The following is a 27,577-nucleotide window of genomic DNA, read 5'->3' on the forward strand; positions in this document are numbered from 1 at the left end:
TGTGCAATAGTGTCTGGGTTTGGTGGCTGTTGATGGGATGGACTGAAAGATAATTTTTAAGTTCATATAATTATGTTGTTAAACATTTTATCTGCAAACATTTTAAAAATTTTGTGGTTTTGAATATTTTATTGGTTTTTTTTGTTGTTGTTGTTTGTTTTTTTGGTTTTTTGAGACAGGGTTTCTCTGTTCTGTGTAGCCCTAGCTGTCCTGGAACTCACTCTGTAGACCAGGCTGGCCTCAAACTCAGAAATCCGCCTGCTATTACTATTTTAAGATAGGATCTCTCTACACAGCCCTAGCTGTTCTCAAACTCACTGTGTACACAGGCTAGCCTTAGATTCCCAGAGATCTATTTGTTCCTGCCTTCTGAATGCCAGGTTAGATGGCACCACCATCCCCAGCTAATTATTTATTTATTTTTGTACAGGGTCTTGTTATATAGCCCTTGTCTGACTTGGAACTTGTTAGGGATATCTTGCTGTCCCCATCTCTGTCTCTGTTTCTGAGTGCTGAGATTATAGGCATATACCACCACGCCCTTTTATAATGTAAATGTAATTTAAAATTCAAAATTACGTTTATAAGTTATTTTAAACTGACTTGGTTTGGGTTCAAAGGTTTTCTGACTTTTTCTCACTGGGTAGAAATGAAATGAACAAGTGGTATTCCTGCCCCGTGTTAATGACACCACCATTTGGGATAATATGGAATCAAAACATAGCTTTTTTTTTTCTATTTTCTTTATTGAAAATAGTTTTTGTCATGCAATGTATTCTGATACAGCTTTGATTCACCCCCCTCTCCATAGGTTCATAGAAAAAGGAGAGCAGATATAAGGAAAATATCCTTGTCTAATAGTTTGTTTTCTTGATTTACACACTAATAAATGCAACTTGCTTGCGAGTTCTCATAGGTATCTGAACCCTCCCTCCCTTCCTTCCTTCCTTCCTCCCCTTTATTTGAAACAGGGCTTTATGTAGCTTGGTTTGACTTTGAACTTGCTGTGTGATGAATGATGACCTTGAACTTCTGATCTTCCTGCCTATACTTCCCAAGTGCTGGGACTATCAGTATGTGATATCACACACATGTGGTATTGGAGATCAGAACCCAGAACTTTTTGTATGCTGGGCACTAACAACTGAGGTACATCCTCAGCTCTGATTTTATTACATTTTGAAATAATTGTATAGTTGTTATAATCTGGAGAAGAGCATGCTTAACACTAAGGATTTCTTCCATTATTTAGAACAAGGCTTGTTGATTATTGGAAATTACTTGGGTGATGATGATGGATATCTATGAAGACTAAGGAAGGATTTTATTTATTTTTTTGTGGTGTGGATTGAAGCCCAAGTGGTTCACACATTGGAGAGACACAAAAGGCTGAGTGACTCACTGTAATAGGGGGATTATTGGGAACTGAGAGCATAGAATCCTGATTTTTAAAAATGGAATGAAAGAAAGAAAAACAAAAAAACTAAAAAAACAAAGCAGATGTGGTGGCACACCTTAATCCCAGTACAGGCAGATGTCTGTGAGTTTGAGGCCAGCCAGGTCTACATAGAGTTCTAGGACAGGGAGAATTACAAAGAGAGACCATGCCTCAAAAATAAGTAAACTAATAAATAAATTACTCAAAGAATGGAAGGAAGTGTGTGTAAAAGGAAGTTGCACTTCGAAGGTTTCATTTGTAAAATAATGACAGTTATTTCAATGGAATATATTTTATAGAAGATTGGGGATAGAAAATCAGATAGAATAAATGACTGCTGATTTCAAGGTTGAGATTAATATTGGAGTGAACTGCACCCTCAGGGACAGCCCCGTCAGCAGCACCTTTTGTGGCAGGTTCGTTAGCTTTTAGCAGCACTGAGTTCATGTCTGTCTAATGTTTACAGGATGATAGAGGGGATTGTGGTCTAGTTAATTGTATATTTTAGCCACCAAATTCCAGTCTTTAGGGCAAATGCATATATATCTCAGTTGTTTTGGTTTTTTAAATAATGAGGTGAAGTTAATGATCTAATTGTGAAAACTACATCTCTCATAGGTGTTTCAAAATAATGTGGCAAAATATAAACAGGTCATTCAGAAGTATAAGTAATATATTCATTGAGAAGATTGTGTGAAACAAGTTTCATAACTGGAATAGTCTTCTGAAATAATATTGTTATATTGTTAGGTTGTTATACATTTTTAAGTTTGAAAGTGAAGAAGGCTCAAATGTTCCTGAAAGTTTAGTACTGTCTTTAGTGGGGAGGGGGACAACTATAAAGGAGAACTTTAGAAAATTAGCAGAATGATTGCCAAAAACAAAACAAAACAAAACAAAACACCCCAAGAACCCTGGTATTCTCAAAGGGTTTATGTACTAGAGTATTAGTAGTAGTATAGTGCCAGGGTAACCTGGTAGATTATCAGGTTACTTGACTGACTGAGCTCTGTGTGTGTGTGTGTGTGTGTGTGTGTGTGTGTGTGTGTGTGTGTGTGTGTGTGTGTATGTCTGTGTGTCTCCAAGTTGCCTGTGGAGGTCAGAAGAGACTGTTCTGTCCAATTGGCTGGATTTACAGGGAGTTGTGAGTAACTTGAGAGAGCTCTAAGAACTGAACTTCGGATATCTGCGAGATGAGCAAGTGCTACTCCAAGTTATCTGTTTAACCTCTCCTTGTATTTTAACTGAGTTAGGAGGATGTGCCGGTATCTGGACATTCTCCCGCTATCCTTTTTTAGCCTCAGAGATAAGAAAACAAGGCACAGATGGTTACTATCTGCATTAACAGTCTTTTTTGTAGCCCAGTCCTGAGTACTGAGATTATAGGCATTCCCTACCCCTGTTTTATGTGATGCTGGGGATCAAACCTTTGACCTTTTCAGCCCCAGCTCTGTTCTAAAACCAAAAGTTTCCACTTTGCCCTTGACATGATCTTAAAAGCAGCTTCAAAGTCTTCTAGTTTTTTTTAAATTAATTAATAAAGTATTCACTTTAACAGAACTCTTCAGGTTGATACTGGCAAAAATTAGAAAAAGTATAGAAGGGACTAGAGAGATGGTTCAGTGGTTAAGAGCACTGACTGCTCTTCCAGCGGTCCTAAGTTCAATTCCCAGAAATCACATAGTGGCTCACAACCATCTGTATTGGTATCTGATGCCCTCTTCTGGTGTGTCTGAAGATGGCTAGAGTGTGCTCATATACATTGAATGAATGAATGAATGAATGAATGAATGAATGAATGAATAAATGAGAAAAGAAAAATTATAGAAGATTAAAACTTTCATTTTAGAATCTAAACTTTTATTTATATTTCTGTCTCTCGTTCTCTGTTTTTCTCTTGTATGGGTGCCTAGTAGAGCTCAGAGAAGGTGTTGGATCCCTGGTACTAGTATTAACAGGCAGAGTTGTGAGATGCCTGTTGTGGATGTTGAGAGCCGAAGTTAGGCTCTCAGAAAGAGCTGAGAGGCCTCTTAGCCACCGACTCCTCTCTCCAGCCCTTCATTTTTTTTTTTTTAACCAAAAATTTAATTTCAAGGTAATAATAGATTTTATAAGTAGTTGTAAAAGAGGATACAGAGAGATTTCCTTTCTCCTTTGACATTGCTAACATTTTAACATTAGTGGTAACATCTTGCAAAATTGTGATATAGTGTGATAACCAGAATACTGACCTTGACATAATATAGCCAGAATACTGATGTTGATACAGCACCCATTTGATTCAGAGTCCCCATTTTACTTGTACTCGTTTGTTGTATGCCTATCTTACTACATATGTGGGTACCTTTTTCCACCATAGCAGTTACAGAAAAATTCTATCACAAGGATGCTTGGTATTTTCCTCTTATGTAACTGTGCTCACTTCTCTCCCTACGTATCTGTTCTCCATTTCTATAATCTATTATTTTAAGAATGTTATATAAATGAAATTTCACAGTATGTAATCTTTTGGAACTGAATTTTAAATTTTATTTTAAGATTTAATTATGTGTTGAGGGTGGGGCCTCAGTTTTGCATTTGTGTGTGTGGGTGACCAAAGGGACCAGAGATGTCAGATCCCACTGGGAGGGACCTCTAGTTATAGATAGGTGTGACATAGATGGTGAAGACTAAACTTGGGTCCTTACAAATAAGTGCTTTTAACTGATGACCCATGTTAGATAGGGTCCCACTCTGGACTTTATGCTAACTTTGAATTCAAGAAAATCCTTTTGTCTCAGCCTCCTGAGTGCTGGAGTTACGGTCTGAGTTACCATATCTAGGAGGAAGACTGATTTTTTAAAAACTTAGCATAATCCTCTTGAGATTCTTTCAGCTTGATGCATGTGTCTTTCAATAGTTAATTGCTTTGTATTGCTGAAAATGTCTAGCTTAATGTTTTCTTTACATTTGGAAACTGTGCAGCTTCAGATTTTATATATGTATTGTCTTTCCCCAGCCCCTAAGACAGGATCTTATATATAGCAGGCCTGCCTTGAACTCACTGTGTAGTCAAGGATGACCTTAAACTTCTGATCCTTTTGATTACAATACAGGTTTAAGGGATGGTGGAAGTCAAGCCTGGGACCACCTTTCTGCTAGGCAAGCACTCTTGCTCTTTGGCATGACCTGAAAAGCAGCCCCCCTCGGTCTTGCTAGTTTTTCCAGTAAACTGTTTTGTGGGTGTGGGTGTGGGTGTTTTATTCTTACTCTTATTTTGTTTTTGTTTATAAGTGATTTCCCAGGTTTTTTTTTTTTTTCAGTTTTATTTGGCATTTAATTATTACCTTTGCTTGTGCTTGTATTCACTTATATTTAAAAATAAGAATGAATTTGTTTTTGTAAGTTTTGCTGCTTTCTTTGTTTGAGGTACCATTTCAGACAGAAATACCTAGAACATATATCATTTAACATTAGCTCAACACTCCTATGTTCACTTGGTTTCTAGGTCTATTCTGGATAGCAGGTTTTGTGAAGACATTTATTCTTTCTTGGACCTCAGATTTTCCAGACATCTCATGGTATTTCCTTTTGTATTATTCTTTATTGGCTGCTATTTATTCTACATGCATTTTGTACATATGTGACTAGCCAGTTGGTAATGCCAGATTTTTTTTAACTCCTACCTGAAAGTTTGGAGTATTTAGATTGTGTTGAAATTCTTTATTCCTCCTTGATAACTGTGATAAGATGGTTTCTTACTATATTGATCTCCCTCCCTTCTTTCCTACTCTTGTCTATCTCTTTTCTCAGGCACTTTTGATTGATCCCAGAGCCTTTTACAGGTTAGACAGGTGGTCTCTCACTGAACTATACATTTCTGGCTTTTAGCAAAGTCTCCTTACTATGTAATTCAAGCAGGCTTTGAATTCCCTGTGTTGTCCAAACGGACCTCAAATTTATGGTCCCTCCTGCCTTGGCTTCTCTTCTACTGAGATTACCATTACACTCCAGCATTTGTGTGTGTGTGTGTGTGTGTGTGTGTGTGTATGCGTGCACTTTGTTGTTTAAGACGTTGTCTTTCTCTGTAGCCCATTTTGGCTTGGAACTTGGAATAGTCCTGCCTCAGCTTCCTGCATGCTGNGATTACCCATGTAAGACATCATACCAAATTTTCATTCTGAAAAGATCATTTTAGAGATAATGATTTGACCCTAATAAAGTTACATTATTTTATTATCAACTGAGTTTTCAGCAGTATGAATTATCTGGCTAAAACGTTTATAATGATAGAGAAAATGAAATAGTTAAAATTTATAGTTTCATGATAACATGACTGGATCACTGAGATCTTCCCTTTAGAATGAAGCTAGAGGTCTATAGTTCTGTTTCACATGTAATTACATGTTTTTGAACATGAGTGTTTTTAGAGAGATGCAGTTCTAAGCATGTCATGTGATTTTTTTCAGCTCTTCTGTATAGAATGATATAGTTCCTTTGGTTCATGAGTCCAGAGCTGCAGTTCCATCCCACCTTCTCTAATTCATTCACCAGTCTGTAAAACACCACTGTGTTCCAGACACAGCGAGAGGAACACAGATGGAAACTATTGCTTGAAAGAAGCCAATTACAAGCTTGGTATTGCTGTTTGTGTGTTTATTTTCATCGCTATTTAGAACAGATTAGGTGTATTTAGCGAAGATTGTGTACTTATATTTGAAATAACACACTATTAATTATAAATCAAATACATCATTTTAGATTAGAAATATTACTCCACTAAATTAAAGCTATGCATAATGACTTGATATCTGCTTTCTACTTCTTGACTCTGGTAAACAGTTGTACGTTGCTTGCTTTTTTGCTCATAAAGTGTTACCACTTATTGTGTTAGTTAACAACTGAAGCATTATGAAGTAACTCTAATAAGGTCTTAGGTATGGAAAAGAAAGTGGACAATGCTTTCCTCTGCTCAGCTGGCTTTTGTTGTTTTGAGGAGAGTCTTCAACTGTGAAGCAAATGAGAAAACATAGGGTGACCTTACTTTCAGGGTTTTATTTGTTTTTTGATGGAATAAGAAGAGCAGTTCTTGTTTGTGGTTATCCGTGGTCTCTTACCTAAAATGCTTGTGACCAGAAATCTTCTATATTTTGAATATTTTCAGATTTGCAGTATTTACAAATTGAGCATCCCTAACCAAGAAAATTTGAAAATTGGAATATACTTTACAGTATTTCAGATTTTTAAAAAAGATTTATTTATTATTATATGTAAGAACACTGTAGCTGTCTTCAGACACACCAGAAGGGGGCATCAGAAATCATTACGGGTGGTTGTGAGCCACCATGTGGTTGCTGGGATTTGAACTCGGGATGCATTTCAGATTTTTAAAGTGAGGAATATATAGCCTGTACTATACTATATGCATTAGGTCATATTCTTCCCAGAATTCTGATTTTAAATTCCTGTTTTGTGAACAAGGAATCTGATACTGGAGAGGCTAATGACCTGCTTAGCTCACACATGAAGGAACTGGTGAGGTAGCCCAATGTCTTTAATTTTAATGCAGTTGCTTATATTGGATCTGTCATCGATGCTGTTTTGTTTTAAGCCGGTCATCACTGTGGCCCAGATAGTCTCCAACACTAGTCAGTTCAGCCTTAGGCTCAAGTAGAGAGTAGATGTTGTAGTACTACAACGTGTACTAGTGCTATATCTTGTTATTTTTATGTTACAGTAATTTGAAAACAGGTAGCTTTCTTCCAGTTACACATGATTTAAAAGTATGGACAAGTTTTTGTATAAAATCACTTTCAACTTAATCACTTTCTTTCCCCTCAGAATTTACATCATCTGTGACATGAAAATTAGAGTAGGTATGCTGAAGGTTTTTGGATAAATTAAAGGGAAATATAAGAACTACTATTTGAGGACATACTCTTTTTCTGTTTCTCAGGTGTAGCATTACAAGGACAAGGAAAACCTAACCGCTCTTCTGTAGTTTATAGGAGTGTCTGTTTTGTTCTTAACGTGAACCATGTCATTACTGAACAGACTTTGAGTAGCTATTTCATAAATAATACATGTAACAACTACAGTGGAGTGAATTTAGAATAGAAAATTTGATGTTGAAACTCAGAATCTTTTACTTATTCTTGTAAATTTGTATTTTTTTAAGTCACTGTTTTCTCTACTAATTAATCATATTAAGCCGAGTAACCTTAGTCTTTCCTAGGTTCTTTAGTTTTTTTGCCTTAGAGGTAAAATGGATATACCTACCTTGGAATTTTTTTTTTTTCTTTTTCTTTTTTTAATGTAACTCAGCTGACTCAGAACTCACTATATAGACCAGGCTAGCCTTGAATTCACAGAGATATACCTGCCTCTGTTTCCTGAGTGCTGGGATTAAAAGTGTGTGCCGCCTTGCCCAGCTTCCTACGTTGGAACTTTGAAGACTAAATAACCCACTCATATAGAAAGTTAATTTGGTGCATAGTGCTCGATTTGTAAATATATTGTTAGATCACTAACAACAAAACTTGTTTTTGGATACTTGTACTGTAAGAAATTCCATTTTGACTTTCAAAATAAACAATCTTGTTTGCCAGCCATTCACTAGCAAGTGTGCTTTAGTAATCCTTTTGACACGCTACTTTCATTCCCTAAAGAACAGTAGATTCAGCACATTTCTGTTTTCTTTCCTACCTTAAATTGCTGGACTTGAACCCAGGCCCTCAAGCATGCCGAGCACATGTTCTTAGCTGAGCTCAGCTTCCAGAAACTTCTCTTTTGATCATAATGCAGCATAATTCCAGGAAGAAAATAAGCAACTAGAGCTGGAGAGATGGTTCAGTGGTTAAGAGTACTGACTGCTCTTCCAAAGGTCCTGAGTTCAATTCCCAGCAACCACATGGTGGCTCACTACCATCCATAATGAGATCTGATGCCCTCTTCTGGGGTGTCTGAAGACAGCGACAGTGTACTTACATATAATAAATAAATAAATCTTTAAAATAATAAAAGATTTATTTAAAAAAAAAAGAAAAGAGAAGAAACAACTACTCTGTGAACACTTTTACGTTTACTAAGGTATTAGGACCTTAGTACAGAATACTTTCTTCGTTATTTGTTTACTATTGCTTCAGAATAACTGGTTGCTGGTGTACTTTGCTAGGTAGATTCTTAACTCTTCTGTTTCCATTTCTTTTCAACAGGGTTTGTGGATGCACTTAGATGTTTGCAATGAGCACTGTGGCTGGCATGCCCCAGTATTTTGGATACCAATGCATAGGACTCCATAGTAATCGAATTTACCAGAGGCGAACGTCATGAGCATAGCGGTCCCGTTGGGGGTTGGTACAACAGAGACATCCTACTTGGAAATGGCTGCAGGCTCAGAGTAAGTACTTAAATACAGGTATTTTACAAGGGAAAGGCAAAGTAGTTCATGCAGTTGTCACATCCAAATAGTGTTTATTTGCATATGTCATTTTGCATTCTTGGCTAAGACATCAGAAATTAAAATGGCAATGTTCCTTTAAGATTACTTTTATAAATAGCCTTTGTTCCAAAATTCTGCCTTTTGGTAATTTTTTTTTTTTCTTGTATTTTCTGCTTACAGTACTTCTCCATTTCAAGAAAATGGTTTTTCTTCTGTGTTGCATAAAAGTATATGTTCCTTAGGCATAATTTTCCCTGATAAGATAAACACAGTATAAATGGTACCTTTTTTTTTTTTTTTTCTTGAAAACCTCCAGAATTTTTGTGGTTTAATTATCAAACTTTTTTTTGTTTGTTTGTTTTTTGAGACAGGGTTTCTCTGGCAGTCCTGGAACTCACTTTGTAGACCAGGCAGGCCTCAAACTCAGAAATCCGCCTGCCTTTGCCTCCCAAGTGCTGGGATTAAAGGCGTGCGCCACCATGCCCGGCTGATTATCAAACTTTTAAACTCTCCTTTTTCACATAAGACCTTGAGGCTTGAAAAGACAGGTAAAATTTATTTCCTGTTTCAAAGAAACATTTTTATATTGCTTTTCTAATTTAATATTTAAAAAATAACTAGCATGTTGCTGCCTTCCTATTTTACTGTCAAAAGACCAAAGTGTTACTCTGTAAGATGTTAGATTGTGGTGGGTAATGTGGATGCCTATCTGTAGCCCTAAGCTACTTGGTACTCAAGGAGGATTGTCTGGTCCAGCCTGGGCTACATAGCTAGACACTGCCTGAGAAGAAAAAAAACAAGGTCAAGGAAATGTGTGCAGGATTCTACATTCCTGAACATTTCTTTAATAACTGTCTATGAATTGATTTTATTTCAAAATCAAGTACTTTTACTTTTTTTATTATACCCATGTATATATGCTTTTATTATGTTTTATTTTAAAGAAGATTGGATTGCTAAAATACAATCCACTAATAAACTAAAATATAGGAAGTTCTCACTTAGTGTTTCAAGTATTAATACTAGATCTAATTTGATGAGGCCAAAGATTTGTTACATTAGGCATAGTTATTCTGCCAGTCAGACTCTGGGAACAAACGGTTTTAGAAACGCTGGTATTTCCATTCCCAGTAATATCCTAGGATCTCTCAAATAAGTGTCATTCCATTAAGTCCATTTTTTTTTTTTTTTTTTGTTATCTTGTCAACACTGTACTTAGAAAAAGTTGTCATCTCATTTTGTTTTTCTTGTATTTTACTTCTTATTTCCTATTACATTGCTTAAAATTTGGCTCTACTTCAACCTTTGGACTAAATATAATTTTTTAACACTTTAAAAATAATTGATTAATCAGGATGGACTGTTGATCTATTAGAGATATCTACTACAATAAGATTTTGTTTTACAACATCAGCTGGCTGGACCACCCAGTGCTTCCAGGGACTAGACCACCAACCAAGGAGTGTACAGGGAGGGATCCATGGCTCCAGATACATAGATAGCAGAGGATGGCCTTGTCAGACATCAGTGGGAGGGGAGGCCCTTGGTCCTGTGGAAGTTTGAGGCCCCAGTATAGGAGGATGCTGGAGGGGTGGGGTTGGTGGGGGAACACCCTCATAGAGGGAAAGGGGAGGGAGGAGAGGGAAGTTGTGGGATGGGGGGCTTGTGGAAGGGTAACCAGGAAGTGGGATATCGTTTGAGATGTAAATGAATGGAATGATTAATTTAAAAAAGATTTTATTTCATAAGCTTAGTTTTTTTTTTTTTTAAAAAAAAAGTACTTGAAAATATTTCATGGTCACATTTAAATAAAGTCATTCTTTTATAAAGTAACTTAGAAACAACTGGGTATCGTGACTCAGGCCTCTTACCCAGCACTCAGAGAGGTGAAGTAAAAGGATTTCTGTAAATTCAAGGCCTACTTAATCAGGCCAGTCAGTGTTCCATAGGAAGATATTATCTCAAAAAACAAAGCGAGGCAAACAAGCAAACAAAGTCTAAAGAAACAGAAAGTACTACACCTTTTGTAAAAATTATTTCATGTGTGTCTGCTTGTGTGTTTGTATGTACATCATATACTTGCATGAACCTTGGGATATCAGAAGTGGGGATAAGATCTTAAACTGGACTTAGAGGCTACTGTGAACCTCCATATGTATACTGTGACCCAAACCTATGTCCAGTAAGTGCTCCTCACTGCTGAACCTTTTTTCAACTCCAGCAGAACTTTTTACTATGCATAATATTAGTATTAACAAAAGCAATCCCGAGGTTTTGGTGACTAGAAACGAAGTTGAAGGCAGCTACCCTGGGCCTGTTAGCAGTCACAGCGCAGGCACAGGCCAGCATAGTGATAGTCTTGGCTCTCTTACTGCTTTCTGACATAACTCTTGATCCAGATTTTATAAGTAGAAAAAGTAATTCTATTTTTAAAGGAAAAGTGTAACTAGGTATAAATAACAACTTTTAAAAAGCATGATCAGCAGTAATTTTTTTTTAAACTCAGAAGCTGTGATTCCCTACTTACTCTTTTTTTTTTTTTTTTTTTAAGATTTATTTATTTATTATATGTAAGTACACTGTAGCTATCTTCAGACACTCCAGAAGAGGGCGTCAGATCTTGTTATGGATGGTTATGAGCCACCATGTGGTTGCTGGGATTTGAACTCGGGACCTTCGGAAGAGCAATCGGGTGCTCTTACCCACTGAGCCATCTCACCAGCCCCCCTACTTACTCTTTAACTGAATACTTGCTTGTAAGTGCAGACAGAATAGTTTTATAGAAATATAGAAAACTTAAGAGACAGTATATGCTGGATCGTTACAAGCATCCTATACAAGCTGTGTGAAAATTTTTCTTAAGAGACTATGGTTACAAAAGTAAAATATAAAATGTAACCTATTGTTGAGAATCTTTTGTTGGGAAGTCAGAACATCAGACCAGAGCTGTTAAACAGAAACTGTGAGTCATACATATAACATCAGGTTTTTTTCTTAATTGTTTTTAAGATTTATTTATTTTATGTAAATGAACGCTCTATCTGTATATACACTTGCCAGAAGAGGGTATCAGATCCCAGGATAGGTGGTTGTGAGGACCCATGTAGTTGCTGAGACCTCTGGAAGAGCAGAGCCATCTCTCTTAACCACTGAGCCATCTCTCCAGCCCATTTTTTGTTTTGATTTTTTTTCTTTTCTTTGTTTCTTTATGTAATTTTTGTTGTCCTGAGAAGTTGCTGTGTAGATAGACAAGGCTAGCTTTGAACTGAGTTCTGAGATCAAAGATGTGTACCACAATACCTGGTAAGAATTCACTGGTTTCTAAATATTCATGTATTTGTAATGTATTTTTTTTTTAGTATATCTAAGATATTATTTTAACACATAGTATAAAAATATTATTGAGATATTTATTCCTTTTATTATCCTGTTTTTGAACTCTTATCGGTTTTGTTCTTACAACTATGCCAGTTCAAATGAGCCATACTTCAAATGCTCATTAGCACGTGTGACTACTGTACTGTTAAATAAAGCAACTCTAGACAACTAAGATAATAGACCTCAGAGGAGAGCAGAATAGGCTAGTTAGGGAGGCTCCGATTGCTGGGCTGTCCTTTGTGCAGGAGAGTTAAGATGGGTCTCCTTTTGTTACAGATTGAAGAAACCAAAGTCAGAGCAAACAAGTGGTGGCAGAAGCGCCTGGTGGTGCATATGTCTTTAGGCTTTTGCTGTCAAAGCACTGTTAGTAAGAGTAAAGCAGTGATGTATGTCATGCAGGTGTTGGGTTTTAACATACGATGTGTATATAGGAGCTTCTGTTGTAGCAGTGGTAGATTCAGTACAGTAAATTACTGAGTAGGGCTGGAAGAGCACTGGCTGCTCTCACAGAGGTCCTGAGCTCAATTCCCAGCAACCACATGGTGGCTCACAGCCATCTGTAATGGGATCCGATGCCCTCTTCTGAAGACAGCTACTGCACTCTTCATATACATATAAATCTTTAAAAGAAAATTACTGTGGGTTTTGTTGTTGTTGTTGTTGTTGTTTTTTGTCTTGTAACAAGACAGAAAGTTGAACAAAATAGAGAAGTTTTCAGAGTTTTATTAGAATTTCATTTTATAAGTGTTTATTTTTAGTTTTGGGGGCAGGATTTTTCTGTGCAGCTCTGGCTGGAAGTTGTTCTGTAGACCAAAGCAGCTTCGAATTCAGAGATCTATCTGACTCTTCATCCCAAGGGCTGGGATTAAAGGCCTATGCTACCACTGCCTAGCAGTTTATTTATTTATTTTTAAAAATATTTTTACTTTTAATTATATGTAGGTGTTTGAGCTTGCATGTGGGTATTTGTACATGATGGGACTTGCCTGCGGATGCCAGAAGCATCTGATGCCTTGGAGCTGGAGTTCCACCTGCTTGGGAGTCACCTGATACAGGTGCTGAGAACTGAATGGCAGTCATCTCGGGGAAACAGCAAGTGCTATTGACTGCTAAGCCATCTCTCTAGCCCATTTTATTTTATAATAGGATGTCTTGTGTTCTTTCTAGACTTATCTTTATTACTCCAGCCATGTTAACTATGAATTCATTACATGAGCAAACAGATTGAAGTAGAAGCACAGAAGGGAAGTGCTCCTGGAGCTAGAGAGTAGGAAGAGGTCCAAATTGGAAGGATCCCATTGTTTCCCTCCTAGTGTTTACAAAAAGGAAAGTTACTTTTCCTCTTCAGAAACTGGGAATTTGATGATTAATATTGTGGTTTTTTTGCTTTGTTTGTTTGCTTGCTTGTTTTGCTTTACTGTAGTATGTGATATTTTAATGTCACTAGAGCCACTTGTTGACAGAATTCATTAATTTGTTGGTGCCTGGATATTCTGAGTTGGAATATGTATAATTTAAGATGCTAAAATGATTTTTCTACAGTGAAATGTTTACAGTATATTTTATCCACTTTCCATCAGTACCTAACTGTTTTCTGATTCTTTAACTTTTTTTCTTAGATTTTCATTTCCTGTGAGTGTGCAGGTGTGTGGATGCACACCTGCCATGGCCTTTGTATAGAGGTCAGAGGGTAACTTACAGGAACTGGTTCTCTTCTGTTAGCCAGCTTGAGTGCAGGGAGTGGACAGCAGGGCTTGCTGACCTTCCGGGGGGTCAGAGTTTGGTTCCCAGCACCCATCAGTTGGCTTAAAAATGCTGATAAGCCTATTACTATTTAATAACTTCAGAGTACTTACTGAAATTACTAATTCTTACTTAAGTCACTATATCACTAAGTATAATTAACATGCTAGTAAATTTTATAGGAGTGGTGGGAACAGTGTGGATTAATGGGAAGAATTCTGGACCAGTTTAAGAGATCTAAGCTTTCGTATTTTTCATTATTAAATATCATGTTGGAGCTGGAAGATAGCTTAGTAATTAAGAGCACTGGCTGTTCTTTCAGAGTACCTAACCTTGAGTACCTTCACCAATTTCTCATCTCACAACTATAAATAACTCTAGTTCCAAGGGATCTCTTCTGGCCTCAGGTGCCAGGCATGCTCATGGAGCACAGACATACATGGAATTAAAGTATCCGTACACATTTAAAACAACAACAAAACCTTCCATGTTTTTAGGACATCATTTTACACATGTGAAAACTGAGACCCAGAGTTGTTATGTAGTGTGATACCTTGTGCCTGTAGTAGAAGGGTTAGAACTTGAGAGTTTGTAACACTTAGTAAATTAGTGAAGACCTGAGACATGACTTTGGTCTTTAAATATCGCCAAGGTAGCAACTAAACAACACTTAAGAGCAAAGAGACTGTTTTCCTGGCTGGTCTGGTCTCATACACTCAGTCCTTACCACCAGGACTCAGTACTTAATCTTCATGATAGCCTTGTGATAGCATTCTGTCAGGAGTCCAATGCCACCAGTTCTAGACCAAGACAGTAGTGCTACTTTACTTTCAGTGTCCAAGTCATCTAAGAGAAAGAGATTTGCACCCTGAAACCCCTGTGGGCCAGGTGCAAACTGGCCTTCCCACACACTTAGACCCAGGTGCAAACTGGCCTTCCCACACTCTTAGACTTACTTTGCTTCCCAAGCTTGACTCTAGCAGTGCATCTTCTCCAGGCCCTAGTCCCAAATCAGAGGTGAGCCTGTAGTCTCAACTGTGTTAACCCTTGACTTCATGTCACTTTATTTATTTCTCCTTTCTACAGTTCCTTGGTCACTTCTGCAAATGTACGTCTATACAGATTCTCGGAACCTTGCATACTTTCCTTTGTATTCCCTTTCTTGACACATACAATTGGGCTTTTTCTTTTAACAATGCCACTGTCGAATTAAATCTACTGCCTAGACTTCTCATTTCAGGGAAGGAGGTAGGGAATGCTGTGGGTTGATTCTAAGGCCTCACTTATGCTAAGCATGTCATTTGTCACTGACTATCAACCCCAGCCCTATATGGCTTGATCATGTGGCAGAATTCTCTACCTTTGTCTTTATTTTCTAAATAGAAAAGATTTATTTTCTATTACCATAAAAATAAGTGTATTTTTAAAAATCTACCTTTAGGTGTACAGTTTCAAGTGTCATTAAGTGCATACAGGCTATCAAGGAGCTGTCACCAATTTCTAAATGTTTTCCTCACTCTAAACAAAAACTTCATTAAATAATAATTTATTCCCAGCACTTTGCTCATTGTATTTGGTTTCTGTCTCTGCCTATTCTAGGTCCCTCTTGTATGTGGAATTGTAAAACGTTTATAGTTTTGAGCCTGGCTTATTTTACTAGTGTGAATTTTAAAAGCCATGTGTGCACGGTTCTGTACTCAGGAGTGCAGCTGCCCTGCAGAAGACAGAGGAGGGCATCAGGTCCCTCTGGAAGCTGAGTTACAGGTGCTTTTAATCCAACTGTTGTGGGTGTTGAGAACCAAACTCTATTCTCCTGGAAGTAAACACTCTTTTCCCCCCCTCTTTAAGCTGGATAAATTGAATACTTAAAAAAAAAAATTTTTTTTTAATTTTTTGAGATTATAAAATAAATCATTTGCCCTTTCCATTTCCTCTCTCTATGCCCTCCTACATACCCCGATCTCTTGCTCTCTTGAATTTATGGCCTCTTTTTGTTAATAGTTCTTTGTGTGTGTGTGTTAAGTATATAAATAGAACCTACTCTATAACGTATATAATGGTACATGTGTATATATTTTCAGGGCTGATCTTTCGGTATTGAATAACCAGTTGATGTGCTCTTCCGTAGGGAAGACTATTGCAGCTGCTCTCAGCATTCCTTAGTTGCCTGTAGTTGTTTGTGCGGGGTTGAAGCCCTTTGGTTTTTCCTCTATCAGCTTTGGCATGTTGTCATCTCATTCAGCTCGTGTTTAAGTATTAATCTTGGTGAGACTTCATGGCTGTAGCTTCTGATATTACTTGGAAATGCTGTCTTAGCAAACTGTGACCCTCTGACTCTTACAGTCTTTCTGTGTATTGTCTCTTGGTGTCTCCTAGCCTTACCTGGGGGAGGCTTTATAGATGTGTCCATTGCAACTGGGCTCCACAGCTCTGCATGTGATTGCTTTTGTTTTTTGTAATGATCTCTGTCTATTGCAAAGGGAGGTTTCTTTGATGGGGGTGGAGGGTGAAGACTACACTTATCTGTGATATGAAGACAAATATTTAGAATGTACTTAGGGATTATGCTGGCTTAGTAAAGTGGTGGTTATACGTTCTTCTCCAATATCTATGACTGTACTAGCCCTGTTTTGTTGTTAGTCTGTTTAAATAATTTTTTTAGTACATTTACTTATTTGTTGTTTGCTTATGTATGTGTTTGGACTCCAATGCCACCATGCATCTGTAGAGGTCAGAGGATAGCTCTCAGGAATCTGTTCTCTTATTCTACTTGTGGAATTGTACTCACATTGTGAATCATGACAAGTTTCTATTCACGGAGCCATCTCACTAATCCTAATGCAATTTATTGATGACACATTATGCCTATGTATTATCTAGGCATTTATGTAGGTATGTAAATTAGCTATACAAAACAGTAGCTACTATAGACACAAAAGATTATTTTTGTTGTTATTTTCTTAGCCCTGCTGTTCCGAAAGCCTTGTGATGTTTAAGAGAGTTTAGAAGGGAATGATTATAGCAGTTTGTTACTATCAGTTTTTACTCAACTATTATTCATATGCAAGTTTAGTACGCCTTCTTAGATTTAATAATTTTCCAATTGAACATTGAAAAGATTTCTAGCTTCATGAATAGTGATATGACAGACATGTTAAATCAGTGGTCTGTGGAAGGAAGTGGTCTATCCTAAGGAAGTTGCTTCAAACTGGTGCTACTGAGTCGGATGATGTTTGTCAAACTTGGAAATCCTCTTGCCTTAGCCTCATGAGTGCTGATCTTTTTATTTTAATTAAATGCTGTATTATAGTTAAGGACAACCATTAAAAATGTCAACCAGGAGTAAAAGAGCACTTTCTGTTTAAGCCCAATGGCCTGAGTTCTGTCCTCTGACCCCCGCAGAGGAAGAAGAGAGCTAAAAGTCTGATCTCCATGTGTGCTGTGACACATGCATAACCTGTATAGCACACATACATATCACACACACAACAGTAATAAACATTTTAAAGTAATAAATGTCATTCAGTATTTTTATAACATGCTTCCTTGTTTTAAAAATTGCTTTCAGTGCACCATCAAGATGACATGTATGTAACAGTGGTCGTACCAAGCATGATGCCCTTAGTTGGATTCTTAGAATCCATATGATGGAAGGAGAGAGCTGACTTCCAAAAGGTGCTCTCTGATTTCCATGTGGGCACCATGTTACCAAATGTACACACATACACACAGCAAATAAATAAATTTAAAGTTATTTTTAAAACCACTTGTAAGTACAAATATTCAGCACAGAGACCTTCTTAAAACCTTCTGCTTTCTTACATGGCCTTTCTTTCTTGTCACTATTGCAGCCATTATTGAATCGTGATATTCTGAAAAGTATTTTGCTGTTTCACATACTTGAACTCATCTACATTTACCTGAAAACTTGATTTTATTTCATTAGCTACTCCGCATTACCAGTTTTGCCCACATTCTTCAGTAACAGTGCAATTTGATTACACACCTAAGAGTGAGTCTTCTACTTTTGCCACACTTCCTTCACATAGCTTTAATGATGGTATTATAGATCACTGCTGTAATTCGACTTTTTTTTCCAAGTAAGGCAGGCATGGTGGTGTACGCCTGTAATCTCAGTATTTAGGAAGTGGAGGCAGGCGGATTAGGAGTTCAAGGCTAGGTTTAGCTACATAGTAAGTTCTAGCTTGCACTATATAGGATTATTACCCACCCTCACAAAAGGAGGCAGCCTGGTAGGTCACTCCTCTGAGGCAAGAGGCTTAGTGGTTAAGAGCACTGGGTTTTCTAGAGGACCTTGGTTCAAGTCCCAATAGCCACATGGTGGCTCACAACTCTCAGTAACTCCAATTCCAGGCAATCTATCCAACACCCTCACACCAGCCTACATGCAAGCAAAACATCAATGTACATAAAATAAAAATAAATCATTGAAAAGAAACCTGAGGCAAATAAGTGATCATTATAAGAGTAAGGTATATATGTAAGTAAATATAATATATTCTTAGTTTTAAAAAATGTATAGGTGTATTTATAACATAAAATTAGAAAGGGATATATGGAGTAATTGTTGACATGGTAATGGAGGAAGATTTAATGTTTTGCATTTATAAGTACTTTTGTATTTAAATTTCATACATGAACATATTCTAATTTTGAAACTATGAGTCAAATTTAACAGATACTAGTTTTCAGACTAGCCTGAACCTGTTAGAGATTGTAATTTGCAGGATGACTCAGCAATCTCGTTTTGTGCTTCTTTGTGTTCATTGTGGCACACTGGGTCTTATGACATCATCCATTTGGCACTAACTTGAGCTTATGTGAAGGTCAGCTAAGAAAGTAGTAACTGTAAAAGTTGTTTTTATCCTGCTGGTCTCGGGACTAATTTAGGGAATTAGGAAGTAGGATAAAGATTGAAATAAAGGGGGCTGGAGAGATGGCTCAGTGGTTAAGAGCACCGACTGTTCTTCCGAAGGTCCTGAGTTCAAATCCCAGCAACCACATGGTGGCTCACAACCATCTCTAATGAGATCTGATGCCCTCTTCTGGTTCATCTGAAGACAGCTACAGTGTACTTAGATATAATAATAAATAAATCTTTAAAAAAAAAAAAGATTGAAATAAAGGCACAGAAACAGATTGTCATCTGGATTTGAAAAGGAGAGAATTGACCTTGACTGTTAATCTACCACTACACTGATCAATAGCCATTAGATAAAATTGGACTGGGTTGAGGGGGTGGCGGTATGAATAAAGAAGTTGGGAAAATGGTATAGGTAAAATGCAAGGGCAAGGAGCTTTCAAAGCTGCAGCAGTTTGGGGGTTGCTGCTCTCAGCACTATTAGCAGTTGGTTTATTACCTACACTTAACTCTTGGTAGGCCAGACCTAAATGCTACTCATTACACAGCTGCTTGTATTTTCAGGCGTAAATCTGATTCAATGTAGGCTCCCTTTTCTTTAACTTACTGACATCTCCCAGTGTCTGTTCTGTCCCAACACATTCAACACATACTGTTTTGACCATTGAAATGCACACTTAACATTCAAGCCAGAGTCTGTGTAGACTCTCTCTTTAATCTTACTTAAAACCATTTCTGTCACTCTGCCCACCCCTTTGCATGTTTCTTACTGGGTAGATGACATAAAGCTTGGTCTCTAGTAATTTTGAGGTTTGGGTTTTTTGTTTTATTTTGTTTTTGTTTTTTGAGCCATACTTTACTTGTAGCCCATGCTGGTACTGAACTCTTGATTCCCCTACCTCAGCTTCCTACAGTGCTATGATTGCAGCATATGCACCATTATCCCCAGCACTGGACACTTTCTAAACGACAGGAAACTGCAATTGAACTTGGCATTAGGATATTTATTTTATTAAGTAAAACTCTGGTTAAGATACAGTCTACATAGGATGAACCGACTCACAAGCTGTGCAATGCTGTAAATAGACATTGTATTGGTTTTGACAGTATTTTAATATAAACACCTGATCAATTTTAATAGATTAAGTAATTACATAAATAATTTCAATAGATGAAAACAGAAAACTGAATGGAATTCTAATTGATGAAACTTCTTTCCCGTAGACCAGAATCCGTAGAAGCTAGCCCTGTGGTAGTTGAGAAATCCAACAGTTATCCCCACCAGTTATACACCAGCAGCTCCCACCACTCCCACAGTTACATTGGTTTGCCCTATGCGGTAAGTGTCAAATGTTTGCTCACAAGGACTTTCTGTAAAGCTGGAAGTTGAAAGTAGATGTGTGTGATATTATGCTTAATACTTAAAAAGCATGGCTGGTTTATATTTTCTGTGTAATTAACTATATAGTTTATACTTTAACCTAACAATGCTGTATTACAATACAATTGTTGTATTTATGTTGGTATTTTTTAACCTCAATAAAAAGACCGGATAAGGTTACATTGTATTATTTACTATTAATTCTAAATTATATAGTAATTAGTAAATTATGTAGTTATTTTTTCTAAAGGTTTATTTTTTATTTTTTAAATATCATTTATTTATTTATATATGTAAGTACACTGTAGCTGTCTTCAGACACTCCAGAAGGGGGCGTCAGATCTTGTTACGGGTGGTTGTGAGCCACCATGTGGTTGCTGGGATTTGAACTCAGGACCTTTGGAAGAGCGGTCGGGTGCTCTTACCCACTGTGCCGTCTCTCCAGCCCTAAAGGTTTATTTTTATCTTTTTTTTATTTGTTTGTTTGTTTTTGTTTTTTGAGATAAGGTCTTTGTATAGCCCTGGAACTAGCTGGGTAGACCAGGATAACCTCAGACTCAAGAGATCTGTCTACCTTTGCTTCCCCAGTGCTGGGACAGGCACAGACCTGGCTGTTTTTATCATTTTTAATATTGGTGTCTGTCTGCATGTGGTTATGTAGAGGATAAATGCTTAAGGAGGCAATTGGGTTCATAGTACTGGGGTTCCTATGGTTGTGTGATTCTAAGAATGTAAGTGAGTCCTCTGGGAGAACAGTGTGTGCTCCTTCCTAACTGTCCACCTTATTGTTATATATCTCTTTATGTTGAATATATGTATTTAACATATGTATGTATGTATGTATGGTATATATACATATGCATATATATATATAATAGCTCACTTAATCTTTAAAACAAACTCTTGTAAGGAACTTTTCATCCCTGTTTTACGGCTGAGAGGATAAAAACTTATTCCCTTAGTTTATTTCTAATTGAGGGTTCTGTATATTTTGAATCAAAGAGTTACAGAACTGGTGGATATATCTGTGATTACTAAGAAAGTACAGTTAATGAGAGATTATTTAGATGAGAATAAAAATGACCAGAAATGTAAAATCCCATATATTTTTATTTTACAGTAATATTTTTACATTATATATTTTATAGTAATTTTTTGCTATTTAATTACATTTGACTGGGAGAATAGGGATGTCCTGTGGTTCCTGTGTAGAAGTTAAATGGGTCTCTCCTTCCATCACATGAGTGCAGTACTGGACTCAGTTGCTAGGTAGGCTCTATGGCAAGCACCTTCGCCCGCCTGCTGAGCTGTCTCTCCAGCCCAGTTCTTGCTATTCTTTAGCTTTTCTATTCCTAGGGAATTTGGGTTTTTACCCTTATTCTCACAACATAGACTTGCTCTCTTCTTGAAAGTGAAACTGTGAACACAGGACTGGTAATGTAGTTTCCGCTGTGTGTGTGTGTGTGTGTGTGTGTGTGTGTGTGTGTGTGTGTGTGTCATGTGATGTGAAGGTGACTTTCATCTACTAGACAGTGACATTGACTTATTACCACTGTGATTTAATTATTAGTCTTATATCATCATTTTTAACAGTATTAAGGAAGAAATGGACTGATTTTATTTTATTAAGTATTCAAATTTTACTTAACTTGCCTAGTTTATGTCATTGAAATGTGTATTTTGTGCTGTTTTTTTGTTGTATTATTTAGGACCATAATTATGGTGCTCGTCCTCCTCCAACACCTCCAGCATCCCCTCCTCCATCAGGTCTCATTAGCAAAAACGAAGTAGGCATATTTACCACTCCTAATTTTGATGAAACTTCCAGTGCTACTACAATCAGCACATCTGAAGATGGAAGTTACGGTACTGATGTAACCAGGTGCATATGTGGTTTTACACATGATGACGGATACATGATCTGTTGTGACAAATGCAGGTAACTATTTCACACCATTAGTTCATGCTTCTTAAATGCTTTTAACCTTTGGTTGTTAATTTGGAAATGCTAGTTAGGTCACTTTTGAAGGAATTAATTCCTTTTTTAAGTAGGATATCTGCCTCTATCAGATGCAACTTATTTTTCTTAGGAAAAAAAAAATCCCTTATTTAAAAGAAGCTATTTTAGAGCTGGAGAGATGTCCCAGCAGTAACAAACTAATCTTGGAAAGGACCCAAGTTCAATTCTTAGCACCCACATGGGGCAGCTCAAAACCATGTGCAATTCCAGCTCCAGGAGGTCTAGTTAGAAATCTAATCCTCTTCTGGCTTCCTTCTCCCCCCAACCCCCACACTCTTTGTGGGAGAGTCTTTGTGAGAATGCAGATGGAACAATAGGATTGCAGCTTTAAAGTTAATAAGTGCATTCCCTGCATAGGATGGGGCACACACTGTAGAAGGCAAGGAAACTTTACAGCTTCACAGGACTTCCTGGTCCTGGTCCTTAGGGCATAGCTTCAGCATCTGATTTGATGACTTTATAAATTCATATTTGAAAGTGAATTAAGCTGCAACTAAGAGCCAACTGTAAATTTTTTGTTTGTAAATTGTTCCATAAATTATATTAAATGATTAGCCTCTAAGGTCATTGATAGAAATGTGTGTGTTTCAAAAAGTTCATATATCTCTGTCAATGAGTAGAAAATTAATTTAGAATGTGAAATTTGGTTTTCTTAAAATAGAAGATTGTAAATAATTTTATTTTTGTAATAACATGCTGTGGTACCTTTAAAATTTAGAAATACATTCTCATTACCTGTAATGTTTATCTTAAGTAATGACTGGTAAATTTATTGAGGAGGCAAATTTACAAAACTAAATGACTTTGGAGATGTAGTCTCTGCCTTCAGTCTTATTGTAGTCACTTATAAAAGATCTCTTAATGTGATACATTTCTATGTAGCAATATTTTTATTGAAAGCATAATCTAAGGTGTGGTTTTCTTTTGACTTAGTTGCTCAGATTGATGTATAATAATGGTTATCTCTATTTGGCATTCATGCAAATATCCTTAGGTGGTTTTTGTAGTATTGTTCTTATTTTTTATAACTACCTACACACCCTTGAAGGCACAGTTTTTGGATTATTTTAGGTATTTGGCTTGAAGTGACTCTCTTACTATGACTTACTGTCTGTCTAGGTCTATCACCCTCCCCAACCTCCATTTTTTTTTTTTTTTTTTTTAATTCAGCCTGTTTTGTTCTCTAAGGACTAATGGTTATCTCTCTTCCCTTGTTTACATTGCTTCTTTGTATTTTTTCCATGTTCCTATTTTCCATAATCAATGTTTTAACTTCTGAATCTAGAATACTGCTCTTTTATTTTCTCACTTTGCTTATATTTCCTGTATGACATAATAACCTCATAAATTTAACATAATTTGTTATTTAAACCTTCTCGAGGAATCTCAGTTGAGAAGTAAAGAGTAACAATACCATTTAATTTAGTACATTTTTAAAATTTATTTTTATTTATGTGAGTACACTGTAACTGTCTTCAGACACACACCAGATGCTTGGATCACAGATGCTTGTGAACCTCCATGTGTTACTGGGATTTGAACTCAGGACCTCTTAACCGCCGAGCCATCTCTCCAGCCCAGTTTAGTACATTTGTATTAGAAGTGACATATAGAGCTGGGAGATGACTGACATGCTGAATTTGTTCTCTAGGACCTAGATGTAGAGAGAGAACCAACTTCAGAAAGTGTTCTCTGACCTCCACACTTGGCTATGGCATGTGCATACACAGACACTCATAATACACAAATGTAATTTTTTTTAAAAGTAGATGATTATGTGTAAGAAATCAGGAGTACTATTCTTTTCTTTTCTTTTCTTTTCTTTCTTTCTTTCTTTCTTTCTTTCTTTCTTTCTTTCTTTCTTTCTTTCTTTCTTTCAAAGATTTATTTATTTCATGTATGTGAGTTTACTATTGCTGTCTTCAGACACACCAGAATTAGGCATCAGATCCCATTAAAGATGGTTGTGAGCCACTGTGTGGTTGCTGGNTATTGAACTCAGGACCTCCGGAAGAGCAGTCAGTGCTCTTAATCATTGAGCCATCTCTCCAGCCCTCCTTTTTCTTTAGAAGATTTCAGTTTTGAAGTTAAAATTTTCAAATATCAGCCACTTGAACTTTTGTCAAAAACAACATACAAAGAAGTTTACCTCAGGCTAGTCCATATATTTTATTCATAGTAGTTAAATTGAATTCCTTTCCAGTGGAATGCCTTTTTGATTCTTTGATGTCTTTGGAATTGCTATACTTCTATTTTTAAATATGAAATGTCTTTCTTTGTTATTCTTTTTGTTTCCTTAGCTTTCTCTTAACAATGTATGCCACCAAAATTGTTAAATATTAACAAAAGGTATAATTCATCCTTACTCCTTTTCCCTGATTTCACAGAAGGAACAGTTCTTTCTGTGTGTATTGACCACCCATTGCTTGTCTTTTCCTTAGCTGATCATTGGTCAATTGTTTCAAGGGCACACTTTCTTCCTGTTTTCCCAGGTTGTCGTCAGGCTGATTATTATGTAAGGGCTTTAGTATGGATATCTTCAAGTTTTTAATAATATTTTAAACACTACCTTTTGTGTATTAAATTGCATTTGCTTTAGAAATTTAGTTTATGCACTTTGTAGTTGCCCTATTTTTGCATCTCAACATTTTTCTACCTAAGGACACATTTAGTGTGTGCTAAGCTTAAAGTAGGTATTCCTTGAATGATAATTCAATAGAATATTAAGTCATAGTTAATGGTTTCAGTGCTTTCTGCTCTTTTTATTATATTTTGTTTTTTCTTTTTAAGTGTTTGGCAACATATTGACTGCATGGGGATTGACAGGCAGCATATTCCTGATACATACCTATGTGAACGTTGTCAGCCCAGGTAAGTTATTATACCTGATAAGACTTTCAGTTAGTTCACTGAAATTTTTTTCATCTTCTAAGCATTTGGCATTTTTTGGCAACATCATTAGAATTTGGTATGATTGTGCAGGTTTGTAATACAAGCCATTTGAGCTGCTGAGACAGGAGTATTGAAAAGCTCAAGGTTTGGTAAAACAGAGTAAGTTCAAGTCTAGTTGAGGTACCTTAGACCCTTCCTCAAAATAAAAGCAGAAAAAAAGATGGCCTGGAGGAATGTGGTAGTGTTTGTATAGTACCAGATTCAAGGCACTGACTTTAAACCTGAGATCTCCAGAAAAGGGGTTGTGGAGGATAACTTTATGGTGACAGAATGTTTGACTAACCTGTGAGAGGCGCTGAATTTAATCCCCAGGGTTTCTCTTCTATGCCCCCACTATGAATTATTACTGTATATACCCCCTTAGTTACACGCAGAATTTGGTGGGTTTGTTGCAGTATGTACATTCAACCCCTTTCCCCCCATATATGTATGTGATGTGATGTGTGTGTGTGTATGTGTATACATTTTTTAAAATACGTATTAAAAGGTACAATGTTTCTTTCACATAGGAATTTGCTTCTTAGAGAGATCAGTAGGAATTACAAGAAAAAAACCACTCATCCTTGCCACAGTATATTAAAGCTTATAGTCACATGGCAGAAAATAGGATAGGTAGCTCTCCACATACTACCTTCAAAAAAAAAAAAAGAATCTGAGTTAAGTTAATATGAATGAAGCAAGAGGCAGAAGTGTATATGGAGCAAAAGCGGGTGATCTGAAGTCCAGAAAATAGACTTCTCATATCCAGTAGTGCACACATGAAGAAAAGTTGTAAGAGGAAAAGAAATTGGAGGGGATTTCATGGTCTCAACTCAATGGAGGAGACTGCAGCTTTACCATGGCGAATATAAAAGATTGTAACAGGGCAGAAAAACCAGATGTTCCTGGGATCTTGTTCTGCTCTTGGTTTCCTGCTCTTGTGTTTTCTGGTGGAGTGTAGTATAGAAAACAGACAACTTACTTCATAATTAATTGAGGCACTCTCAAGGACTCTCAGGGATGAGAGTAAGCACCAACCAAACATGCCATTGCCTGGTTTTTTGTTTGTTTGTTTGTTTGATTGTTTTAGTTTTAGTTTTAGTTTTGAGACAGGGTTTCTCTGTATAGCCTTGGCTGTCTTGGAACTCACGTTGTAAACCAGGCTGGCCTCGAACTCAGAAATCCGCTTGCCTCTGCCTCCCGAGTGCTGGGATTAAAGGCGTGCGTCACCACACCCGGCACCTGTTTTGTTTTTAAAGTCATTATTATGAAGCCAGGCAAGGAGAACCATGCACCAGTGGGCAAACAACTTTGATTTGGGTTTTTTTTTTTTTTTTTTTTTTTCTTTTGATGGGAGGGCACAAGGATGGGAAGGGAAACCTGGGAGGAATGGAAAACCTGTGCAATTAGGTTGCTTTGTATGAAATTCCCAAATAATAAAATATTATGTTAGGAAAAATCAATTTATTGTATTTAAAGTCCCTTGAAAAGAATGTTACTATGTAGTTATGATACCAACTAAATACACACTTAGCTTGCTTAGATTATTAGTTTCATTTGTACTGTTAGTCTTATTTTACATTTCTGAGTTAAACTTTTTTAATTAATTGCAGATTTACATAAAATAGCACAGATAACTTATGTATCCTTACCTACTTTTTCATAGTAAGAACACCTTGTGAAACTGTTTATACAAATATTATCATTAGATGTTCACATTTAGATATCACGAAATAGAAGAGTCCATCATTGCAAGGACCCTTCATCCTCTCATCCCTAATATTTAGCACTCACTAAGTGATACTTCGTTTGATATCTTGTTATTTCAAGACTAGGATACAATATATGACTCTGTGTGCTTTTGCACACATTGAAATTCCCTGAGAACCATTTAATTTGCTTCATGTTTCATTGCATTCTTTTTCATTGCTGGTATATTTTGTGGTATGTATCGTGGTCTATTGACAAACCACCATGGGAATATATTTGTGTTGCTTCCCCTTTGGGGGGAATTTTAGTGCAAACTTAAAATTTTTTTCCATTACAAAACATGTATAACTCAGTTGTGTGAATGTTGCATGTTTAGTGCAACTTTAGAATGTTTCGTGTTGGAGTTTGCCTTTAATCCCAACATTTGGGAAGTAGAGACAGATGGATCTCTGTGAGTTTGAAGAGTTATGTGGTGAGATACTGTCTCAAACAACAAAGATTTTTAATAGAAGAAATTATAAGGGCTGGTTGGGGGTAGAATGCTTATTTAGTATGTACAGTGCCCTGGATTCCCAGAACAAAATAAATGCATGAATGAATGAATGATGAATAAATGAAAGAAGGAAGGAAGGAAGGAAGGAAGGAAGGAAGGAAGGAAGGAAGGAAGGAAGGAA

At 36.7% G+C, this 27,577-nt stretch overlaps 1 protein-coding gene across 5 annotated transcripts in view; it reads left to right on the forward strand.

Annotated features, from left to right (window-relative positions):
• Positions 1-27,577, forward strand: part of Kmt2e (lysine methyltransferase 2E) — a 69,492-nt gene that overhangs the window by 6,698 nt on the left and 35,217 nt on the right. For 4 of the 5 annotated variants that reach the window (XR_003843013.1, XM_021188289.2, XM_029534006.1 and 1 more), the window contains exons 2-5: positions 8,632-8,816; positions 20,086-20,200; positions 21,952-22,181; positions 25,053-25,133. Coding sequence is in view for 4 of the 5 variants with exons in the window: in XM_021188289.2 (XP_021043948.1) it covers positions 8,746-8,816; positions 20,086-20,200; positions 21,952-22,181; positions 25,053-25,133 (497 nt within the window). In the remaining variant the exon portion in view is untranslated. Of the gene's footprint in view, positions 1-4,925; positions 4,999-8,631; positions 8,817-20,085; positions 20,201-21,951; positions 22,182-25,052; positions 25,134-27,577 lie in introns of all 5 variants that reach the window. The other variant, XM_021188297.2, reaches the window with a different exon arrangement.

This window comes from Mus pahari, chromosome 2 (genome assembly GCF_900095145.1).
Source record: "Mus pahari chromosome 2, PAHARI_EIJ_v1.1, whole genome shotgun sequence".
Classification (NCBI taxonomy): Eukaryota; Metazoa; Chordata; class Mammalia; order Rodentia; family Muridae; genus Mus; species Mus pahari.